General features: G+C 39.8%; 1 protein-coding gene across 6 annotated transcripts in view; it reads left to right on the top strand.

The window, feature by feature from the left end:
• Window positions 1-4,309, top strand: part of HORMAD2 (HORMA domain containing 2) — an 88,824-nt gene extending 84,515 nt beyond the window's left edge. For 5 of the 6 annotated variants that reach the window (XM_072803200.1, XM_072803199.1, XM_072803202.1 and 2 more), the window contains one exon: window positions 1,470-1,684. In XM_072803200.1, the coding sequence (XP_072659301.1) occupies window positions 1,470-1,574 (105 nt within the window). In that variant the 3' untranslated portion in view covers window positions 1,575-1,684. Of the gene's footprint in view, window positions 1-1,469; window positions 1,685-4,175 lie in introns of those variants that run through there. The other variant, XR_012019448.1, reaches the window with a different exon arrangement.
• Window positions 4,310-11,279: the final 6,970 nt, after the last annotated feature.

Consider the following 11,279-nt stretch of genomic DNA (forward strand, 5'->3'; position numbering starts at 1 on the left):
CCTTTCTTTTTTTTTTTTTTTTAAGATTTATTTATTTATTAGAGGGAGAGAGGCAGAGACACAGACAGAGGGAGAAGCAGGCTCCATGCCGGGAGCCCGATGCCGGACTTGATCCCGGGACTCCAGGATCGCGCCCTGGGCCAAAGGCAGGCGCTAAACCACTGAGCCACCCAGGGATCCCTTTCATCTCCCTTCTCAGTATACCCAGACTTGATCGAAGTGAGGGAAATTTCATTTGAACAGAAAGCGTGCCCAAGCAACATTTCTAGAAAAACTGAATTTTACCAAGTACTTTTCTTACAGTCACACTGTAACAAATTCATCTCCTAGATAAAGAAATTGGTTTTTGTGCTTGGTTTTATGGTGCTATTTCTTTTCCTTTAGAACAGACCATTTCAAACTTTTACATATCTAAGCCAAACAGTTATTTGATGAACAGTTCTATTTATTATCTCAGAGTTTCAGTCTTCTCTCTATATAATCGATGTCTTAGTTTAAGCCAAAGAGAATTTGTGGTTTCTGAGATCTGAAATTCAAATGCATTTTAAAATAAAAGAAAAATAGTGATTAAATTAGCTGTCTGTAGATCCAGTCTTTGGTACTTAAGTGCTTTATTGACATTTCCACTATTTTGTAGTAGTAACATATCAATAGTAACAATAACCTGTATCTATAACAGAAAAAAAGGGTAATGTTCAAAACTTTACTAGATATCCTGACCAGCCTTGCTTAAAAATACCTATTTTATTCCATTTTCCTACCAAAGAAAGAACAGAGGATATTGAAAACCCTTTCCTCCCATCTAGTGGCTGGAAAATATAAAAACTCTATGTGTTTCTTGGAATTTTAGGCATTAGGGATTGTCTGACAGATTATAATACAACCATTTGTTTACTTAGTTAAGCAAAAATAAATTTAAAAATCTTTACCAAAGCAGAGCCCAATGGGAAAATATATATATCTATGATGATTCACTAACTCTCCTTTAATCAATAACATAAACTTCTCTTCAAGCAGAAAGAAGAGCCATGGTCCTTCCTAATTCATTAATCTGAACATATGATAGAAAGGATAAGGCCGTATATTTCTGATAACTGAAATTGGGACCTCAATTATATTTGTTTCTAAAGCAATCAGAGCCCTAGATCTCTCCTGACCCTTAATTGCTCCTTATTGGCCCCATACCTTGACAACTCTTCTCTTAAGAGTTGAATGTCCTGAATGAAGAGAGCCAAGAAACTGTCCCTGAAACTGGCTGCCTCCAGGGGACCTCAGCTCCTGAAACTTGGAATATGAGACTCTGATACTGGCAGCAGGGCCTCTATGTAGGGCCAAACCAGCCCACAGGAAAGCAGGTTTGGATCCGTTATGCAGCTAGAGGGATTAATGCTTGGTCTACCTGTCTTGTATATGCCTTGTGCAGACGTCAAAACCTCTCCTGAATTGTGCCTCTTTGGTGATTCTCACAGATTCAAAGAATGAATTTTGCGTACAGTCAGCAAAGTTCTGAGAGCTCCAGGAAGAAGAGGAAGGTCAGCGAACCAGTGAAAGCCTTCATCCCTGACAGAAAATGAAAGATGCCTTCGCTGCATTTATTCTAAAATAATTTTATTTTGCAACAAACATGCATGAAGTATCTTAATTAGGAAAGTAAGTTCCAAAAAAAAAAAAAAAAAAAAGGAAAGTAAGTTCCTATCACCAAAACCTTTTACTAAATTTGTTGCTCAACTTTTTTAGTCAGTTTACTAAGTGCTAAATTACTGGGTAGGACATGGGTTCACATTGCCACAAGGAAACAAGGTCACCAGGGCTGCCTTGGGATAGCATTACTTCAAGGCTGAGTTAGAGACGAGACACCCTTTATATTTGTAAAAGAACCACAGCAGCTATTTTGAAAAGAAATAAGCTGTTGTTCTCAAAGGAAGGAGGATTTTCTTTGCATAACTAAACTCCCCAGGTATTTAGTCTACTGTGAAATGTTGTAACTTGTTGTAACCCGTATACTGGAATCCCTCTATAGCTTTATTAGAATTCCCACAGAATTACATAGGATGTATGTGGTGGTGCTTATGCAGGTGTGATTTTTTTATGTTAGCTTCAATCACGAGATTGATCAGCTAAGTGTTGAACCAAAATGTACTCTCCCTGTAAAGTTTCTCAAATCTGGCCCTACGTCCTGCTCTGTTGGCCACCTGAGACAAGCAATAGGCTGCAGTGCAGGAGCCTGGCTCCCTTCTTAAGGCCCACATTGAATGCTTCCCAACAAACACTTCAGTTTATCATTCTGTTACCTGCAGATGATGTTATTAGTTCCCTTCATATTCTGGGAGAATTTTGAAAGACTTGATGATTATTATTAGATGAACAATAAATGACTTAAAAGTGTTTTTATTATTTAATAACATGGAATTTAATAATTTAATGTAAATGAATAGGACCAATAGGTTAAATGTTGAATGTATGTGCTTTCCAGTTGAATTAAAACCAAGACACAAAGTATTTTTTTACTCATATTTTTTTTTCTTCACTTAGTTTGGTGTTTCTACAAATGTAGTAAGGATAATTGCACCTGGAATGCTTATTACAATACAGATTACTGGGCCTGTTTCATTTCTCCTAAATCAAAATTTCAGGGAGTGGGGTCCTGTGGAGAATTCCCAGGATTCTAATGCACGCAAAAGAACCCTGAACCTCTGACACAGACTAAGAGGAGAACCTCTGGGGCCAGACATGTACTTTAGCCAGGAGAAGGCTGCGGGTTATCGTAACAGAGAGGAAAATCTGAGAAAGCCTGCCTGTCCACACTACCCTTTTCCAGACTCTCATCCAGGGCCTGCCAGGGAGGAGCATTTTCCCCTCTCCCAGCATGATAAATATACTCATATAGGCTTACTCTGCCATTGCAAGGAGGAGGGAAAGGTATTGGGTTTATTATATCCTTGATAGAATTGTAGCCTGAGTCACTGCAATTTCTTTTAAGAGAATCATATAAAGAGATTAGCTGTCTAGTAGAGGGATTAAGTTTATTTTGTGTCTCTCCAGAGAGTAGATCTAAGACCAAATTGGTGAAAGCTACAGGAGGTCAATCTGGCTTGGTATAAGGAGGAGCTTTTTAACTCCACAAGTTGCCAGAATTTTGAAATGGGCTGCTTCTCAGGTAGTGAGCATACCTCCACTATAAGTGTTTAAATGCAAAGGAGCTTCACAAAGACTCTAGGAGTCCTTGACTCAAAACAAATTAGCAAATAGTCAATCTGGATTTCAGGAGAAACGATTTTGTTTAAAAGGGGAATTTGGCTCTCAATTTATATTTATAATTTTCATAACTTAGCCTAAGACCTTTTAGATCAAAGTCTGGAATCTGAATTTGTCTAGAAAATGTCTATAGTGATTTTATTGTCTCTATTAACACCCTTCTTCCCCCAGAGGAGCAGTCTTTTATCAATGCCAGTAGGTGGAATGTGTATGTCCTGTGTGTTTGTGTGTGTGTGTTGCCAGGCCTGTGCCCTTGGCTGGGCATGGGCACACAGAAGGAGATTTATTATAAGAGGACTTGAGGGCACCTGGCTGGCTCAGTTGGAAGAACATGTAACTCTTGATCTTGGGGTCGTGAGTTCAAGCCCCATGTTGAGTATAGAGATTACTTAAAAATAAAATCTTAAAAAAAAAAAAAAAGAGGATCTGAGAACCATGTAAATATGAAGTAGCCAGTTTTACACAGCAGAACTCATATATGCAACCACCTATCAAGATTGGAGGATATTCAATTCTATTTATTGAATGATTTATTGGGAGGAAAAATCTTTAGTCTATTCATTTCTGGCTTTAGATAGTAATGGAATGAGTAAACAAGTTCATCAAGGAGCTGGAACTTCAGTGAAAAGAATGAAAACCTAGACTCCGAGCTGGGGAGTCGGGACTGTATCACACTAGCCATCCCCTTACCCTGACTGTGCTTGGTTCATCAGCATGCTTACAAAGACTAGATGATGACAGCTTGGAAACTGGGACATTGTTAAATTAAAAGTGATGCAGGGGAAATTTGATTTCTGTTTGGGGTTTTTCTGTCTTTACAGAAAATTGGTTTAGCTGGAAAGAGATGGGGTTAAGCTCACGATTGCTGCTAGCCTTTGAAGCCAGGCACTGAAACCGCACCTTCATTTCCCCTCTTGCAGGTCCCTCTGGTGTCTGGTTCTTTCATTCTCCAGCTCACTTCTGCCAGGAAGAGGCTGGAAATGTTCATCAGTGTCAACGCTGCATTTATACAAGTTCAAAGTTGTGTATGTGTTTTAAAAATAACTATTAGAGCCAGTTTCAGTGTATCTTAGAATTGTCAATTTGTGGTTGCAAATCCAATAGTATTGGATGTTTAGAGATTTCCACAGATTCTTAGAGTACAAATAATTCTCTGTTATAATCATCACATTCAGAAGGACAATCTAGATGATAAAACAAGGCTTAACATACTGCTTGTAAAAGTTAAGGCAAGGTCCTCTATACTGTAGGAATCTAGATTCTATACAAGTGGGAAAATGCCTTTGGTTATCCCAAACATATCCTCTCTTTTTCTTTTTTTAATATTTATTTATTTGAGAGAGACAGCATGAGTGGGAGGGGCAGAGGGAAAGGGAGGGAGAAACCCAAGCAGACTCCATGTTGAGTGTCGAGCCAGACATAGCACCAGATCTCACAACCTGAAGATCACAACCTAAGCTGAAACCAAGAGCCAGATGCTTCACTGACTGCACCACCCAGGCACCCCGGAAATGTATCCTCTTTAGAAATTATTAGTTTGCATTTTTTTAAAGGCAGTATTTTAACTATTACTGTCTGTTGTGTAATGAGGCCCTGGCTGAGACTTGCTATGCAGTTTGCAGTTTCTGTAGAGGATGAGAGCATCCTTGATGGCCTTAATTAATAGACTCTTGGGTCATGCAATGGAAAAGCCAAGATCCTATCCAGAAATGGAGAGGCTTGAGATACTCTGCTCGTGTAAATTCCCCTTGGGTGCCTCTGCAAATAAGGTGTTATCTTCTGGGAGTGTCACAGCTGTTGAAACTGATTTTTGTGAGAGGTGGTGGGCTCTCAAGAACTATTAGCTGGCCCTGTGGGAGGTGGTAGGTAACGGACCCTATAACCTAGCTGGAAATTGCATGTGAGACTTGCTCGGTAGGAGTTCCTGGAGAAAAGTCTCATTAAACATTTCAGTCTGGAAAAAAACAAAAAACAAAAAACAAAAAACAAAACAAAACAAAAAAACATTTCAGTCTGGTCTTAATTATGCCAGGCAGTTCAGCAGTATGGGGGTTTCCTCATGTCAGGGGGTCGGGGAGCAGGCTGACTGAGGTAGTCAGAAACATCTCAGACAGACTGATGGAACATGGAACATTCCTTAGGGTCTGAAATACTTAGGGACAGAAACCCAGTGAAAGAGTGGACTTTGGGGGAATCACTATTTGGGTATTGCAGAACTCCTTAAAGCTGCAGAAGTCTCAGACCTCTGGGTTCCATTTGGATGATTACTGATTAGCACTGGGGTAAGCAGGCAAAGTTAAGTCTTCATCTTCCTTTTCTCAAAGTTATATAGGAAAAGCCCGGACTGCTGGCTTCAAAACCAGACTGCCTTTTTCTAGACAAGTTATTTCACCTTCTCGCCTTCAGATTACTCAATCTGTAACATGTAGGTAATGATGGGACCTACCTAGTGACCCTGTTGTGAGGATTAAGCAAAGTAATGAAAGCTAACTGCCCAGCATGCATACAGACAGTGCTTAACAGGTGTTCACCATTTTTGCTATTTTTTAACTCTTGGCATGTCCCCTTCCTTAGTCTCAGAAGCTCGTGATCACGGTACTGCTTTTTGCCCACCTGGAGAATCTGCATCAACACTCCTTCCAAACCTGTGCTAGCAATTGAACCATGCTCCCAATTGCCTCTGTTCTCAACACCTTCCCTGGTCCTTTCTCCAGATTCAAACTACCTTTTTCTTGATTTTTTTCCCCATTAGAGAGAGAGAGCATAAGCAGAGGGGAGAGGCAGAGATAAAAGCAGACTCCCCACTGAGCAGGGAGTCCGATGTGGGGCTCAATCCCAGGACCCTGAGCCAAAGGCAGATGCTTAACCAACTGGGCCACCAGGCACCCTGAAACTACCTTTTTCTCAAGACAGTTTGATGGCAGGGAAGCATCAGATTAGGTTTAATGTGCTGCCCTCTCACATTTGCATTTTAAAACAGAAGCTTGTTAACAAGAAAAATGAATCTCACCTAGGGAATGTGATCTGAGAACAGATTGAATAAACAGAGAAGAAAGTCTAAGGAGAACTTTGTAGCTGTTTTCAAATATATATGGAGGTGTTGTGACATGCAGGGAACCACAGACACTACACAGACCCGGTGGGAAGAAGTGCAGGGAGGCAGATTTGGGCTCGTCATATTGAAGAATTTCTACCCTATGCTTTAACAAAGTGCCTGACACATGGAAGGCAATCAACATTTTAATGTTTTTGTTAACAAAGATGTCAGCTGGTAACTGCCTCTGGCTGTGATGAGTTCCTCATCACTAGAGGTGTTCAAGCCAAGTAGACTAGGATGTTGTCCCTTTGGATAAGAATTGAATTTCAATGAACACCGAGATCTCTTCCAGCTGTAAAATTCTATGATGCTTTTATTTTTAATTTTTAAAAAATATTTATTTATTTGGGAGAGGGAGACAGAGAGATCAGGGAGAAGGGCAAAGTGAGAGGGACTGAGAGAATCCCCAGCAGACTCCCCATTGAGTACAGATCCTGAAATCCTGACCTGAGCTGAAACCAAGAGTCAGCTGCTCAAATTACTGAGCCACTCAGTAGCCCCATTACATTTCTCTTAATGGTAGAATTTCAACTTTGGAGCAAAGGGACATTTTAGAAATCCTTTCCCCAAAAAGCATAAAGTGGTTAAAACTGAGGGTTCTGGAGTTAGACATTGCCTAGGTTCAAACCCTGATCAACCTGGTTACTAGTTGTGAGACTCTGGGCAAGTTATTTGTTCCCTCTGTACTTCAGTTTACTCATTTGGGAAATGGGGGCAATAAGAGTGTCTTCATCACAAAGTTATTATGAGATATAATTGAATTAATACAGGTAAAGGGCTTAGAAGAATGCCTGGCACAGAGAAAATTAATGCCCACTACTTGTTAGTTATGAGGTATTACCTGATACCCTTGCTACTCTCCAGCTTTTTATTTTTTTATTTAAAGATTTCACTTATTGGTTCATGAGAGACACACACACACAGAGATGCAGAGACAACACAGGCAGAGGGAAAAGCAGGCTCCATGCAGGGAGCCCAATGAGGGACACGATCCCAGGACTCCAGGATCATGCCCTAGGCCAAAGGCAGGCACTAAACTGCTGAGCCACTCAGGGATCCCATCTCTCCAGCGTTTTATGTCTTTTCAGTATGTGTAAGAAGATCCTTTGTAACATAATTGACCCTGACCTGGTTTTTTCCTAAATCATATGCCAGCCATGACCACTGTAATTAACCAGTGCACTTTCTATCTCCTATAAGCAAGCTATAAAGCTAACCAAGCAGACAGGGCCTGTGACGCACTGTTTATGAAGGATCCTGCCGATGAAACACCAATGATGGCCATGGACACGTTAACTCTGCTATATGCCTGGCAAGTGGTAGGTGCCCAGTAAATATTTGTTGAATGAATAGATGAACTTGGCAGGGTTCTTATTATTTCCTACGTTTTATTTATTTATTTTTGATTAGGTAATACATCCACATGATTTAAAATTCAAAAGGAACAAAGGGCTATATAATGAAAAACATCTCTCCCACCCTGTCCCCAGCCACCCACTTCCCCCTCCTGGAAGGGTAACTAACATAACCACGTTCTCATATATCTTTCCAGACCTATTTTAGGCATAAATAAGTAAACATAGTAGCATATGCACATTCATTTCTTTCCTCTCATTCTAAAACAAATGGCTACATACACCGTTCTAGGCCTGTATACTGAAGAGGCCCCAAAGAGGGGGTGAGCATGGGCACGTCAAGGAGGGATTAGAGAAAAGAGCTCAGAGAAGGAAAAGCAACCAGGAGACTTTTGCATTAACCCAGATGCAGAGTGATTAGGGCTTGGACTAGCACATTAAAAAGGGTTTGTCAGGGAAAGAATTGTCTGGGTTTTTTTTTTTTTAACCTTACCCCAGGGTAACCGCCACCACAATCAAGATATAGAGCATTTTTTGTCACTCCCAGAAGTTCCCTCCTGTCCTTTTTGGCTAGTGCCCCTCCCTGGGCCCACACACCCACTCCTCTGCTTTGTCAGAGTTTTTTAGCTTCTGTGTTTCGGCCTACATGGCATGGTGGGACCTCCACTCAGCAGAACTAATCACCATATTAGTCAACATTGGGGGTGCTTACTCTGGGCCAGACACTCTACTAAGCACCTACATAGGCTCATTCATTTAATCCTCTCCAAAACCAAATGTGGTAGGTACTGCTGTTATCTTAATTTCAGAGGAGATACCTAAGACACACAGAACTTAAACCACTTGCGCAAGGTCACACAACTAGTAAATAGCAGAGACAGAATTTTGAACCCAAAGCAATCTGCTTCCAGAGACTGTATGTGAAAATAATCAAGAAAATATTCAAACTCCAAAAGAAGGACTTCATTCCTATTTCACAAGATCAAAGGAGAGGAAAAAAATCCTTTGTAGGTTAATATAAAACGGATTTGTCTAGCAGCCTTCAAGTGTGCTTTAAATGACTAGCAGCCTTTTCTCATAGGCATAGGCAGGCAGTGGACAGACTTTCATTCTCCTGCTTTCAGTGCTCACCAGCAATGCTGCTTTCTTCTAAGAAATTATAACATTTAGAACTACTTCTTTATGTTAAAGAACTGGTGTGGTCAGGGCATTACTGAGAATGACAACTATCTCTGCCTATCTATGGGTCCCAGAATATGCTTGTCATTCTGAAACCGCAAGGAATGTGGTTAAGTCCCTTGGCCACATCTCTCAACAAAGATTTATCTGTTTCACTGTTGCCTCCAAAGAGCTTTTCTCCTGGACTAAGATGTTAATTCCTAGCGATGCCTACTAATGGGCCTTCCCTAAGGAGGAGCCTATTAAAGAAATTAATTGCACTGCAGGTTCAGAAACTCGCCAGCATAATGAAATGGCTCCCCAGCTGTAACAGTATGAGAAAGAAACCACTGAACTAAATCATAATGGAGACAAGTTCCTATAAAGTGAGAGGCAAGTTTGCTAAGATAACTGTATACCCTCAGAGAAATAGGGTGGTGGAAATATTAATAAGCCAATTTTCACTCACTGATGGGGTTTTATTAAATACAGATCATATTTTTCCAAACATTTCAAAATTTTTATTACTGCTTCTACTTCTTGTTTGAAGCCTATGTTTGCCACTTATTAACATTGCCAACTAACCCTACCATGCAATTTTAATGTGTTTAATAAGAAAATAGTTATCTTCAGTCAACATAGAATAAAAGAGAATGGGCTTAGGATGAAATCAGTGTGATTTGAATTTGAGAGAAGTTGGTAGAATTATCTTTCTTGGAAGTCTGGATTGGTTTCAGTGTAGTGTGCCTAAAGTCTGGGGAGTAGATTAGATGACTCTCTGGTCTTTTATTCCTCTGTATGGTCCATCTCCCACTGTCCAAATCTCCAGAAATAATACCAGAAGAAAAAGATAATGGCAAATAAACTATAGTGATAGGGATTGTGCTTGTTATTGCTAAATCACCAAGTCATTGGTTTCTAGGTTAATTGGGGAAGGTGTTGCAAGGTAGGATAATGTGGGGAATTTACTAGAGATTTGTTAGTCAAATTCTTAATTTTAATCTTGGTTCTTTCTTTATTTCTAGACAAGGTGTTTATCTTCTTTCTTCCTCCATTTCATTAGCTGCAAAATGTGGAGGGTGACCCACCTAGGGTTTTTAACAAGCATGAGGCAGAAGCAGTGGGTGGGGACAGTCTATTCTAAATCTGGTATGGTGCCTGGAATCCCTCTGCTTGGGCTTTGGGCTAGCTTGGAAGAGGAATGGAGAGCTTCCTTGGAGGGCCAGCTCATTCATCAGTGGTTCTAGAGAGAACCTAATCCTCAAGAGCCAAGGGAGACCGGACCAGTTCTCTGGCCCCTCCTCCCGACACTGAGATTATTATGGAGCAAAAACAAGATTCCTCTGAACATAATCTGTGGTTAGCTGAAACATGGTATTCCATCAGAATGAATTCAGCCTTAATTAAGGATGGGGCTCAGGGGAAAGTTGTGTTTTTGTTTTTGTTTTTGTTTTGTTTTGTTTAATTAAGGTAACTCACAGTTATAGAATACATGGAATAGCCCTTTGCATGCTATGAACTCTTTAAGAAAGTATGATGATGACACACTGTGTAAAGTAACTTTGAAAACTTAGAGGTTGTAGGATGATAAAACACCGTTCACTACCTTGCTATTGCTTGGGTTTTAAGTGTTTCTTAGAATGGATAAGCTACATCAAATCTAACCTAGTTCTAGCTAAAAGGCTAACAGTTCTGATGGAAACTGTTAAACCAGCTCTGTAACCAAAAAGATAAACAGCTTAAAACTGCCAGGTATCAGTATTATTGTAATATTCCCTTTATCAAAAACCTATAACTGAAATTTATAGGTAAGAATTTACAGTAAACAGCAGACACTTGGAAACTTGTCAGTTAAGGTTTCCCATTATATAAGAATTTCTGTTGTAAGCCTTTTAACCCTCCAAAGTCAGAAATTAAAAAAAAAATAACTTTCACAATTAGTTTCTAAGGAAATTATATAAATGTCATGATACTAAGAGAAAAGCTTTAGATTGTCATTTCCAATAGGACATCACCTCCTAAAGAAAAAAACAACCTCTTTTCTTCTGGTGTGTGTGTGGCAGAATAATATATAAATAACAATCAAAATCTGTATTCTTGATAAATTTCTAAAGAAGATAGTTGACTAAGTTACTTAAAAGTGACTTCATTTCCTGCTGCTCCCCTAACCTCCTCAAAATTGAGAATACAACAAATATTTGCATAGGTTTATTATTCACATTTAATCATGAATAATTCACTTTGTACAGACAGCTGGGTAAACAAGAGATTTGGAGTTTCCTTTTTCTAGACTATTTTTCCCTTGGCTGAAAGGAAACAGCATCAGTGTGGTTTTATAGGATTTTTGGTACCATCTTGTCCTCCTGCCCCTTGGCAGGAGGCACCCTCTGTTTTGTGCTTCTTTCTTTCCAGTT

The sequence above is a fragment of the Canis lupus genome, chromosome 27 (assembly GCF_048164855.1).
Source record: "Canis lupus baileyi chromosome 27, mCanLup2.hap1, whole genome shotgun sequence".
Classification (NCBI taxonomy): domain Eukaryota; kingdom Metazoa; phylum Chordata; class Mammalia; order Carnivora; family Canidae; genus Canis; species Canis lupus.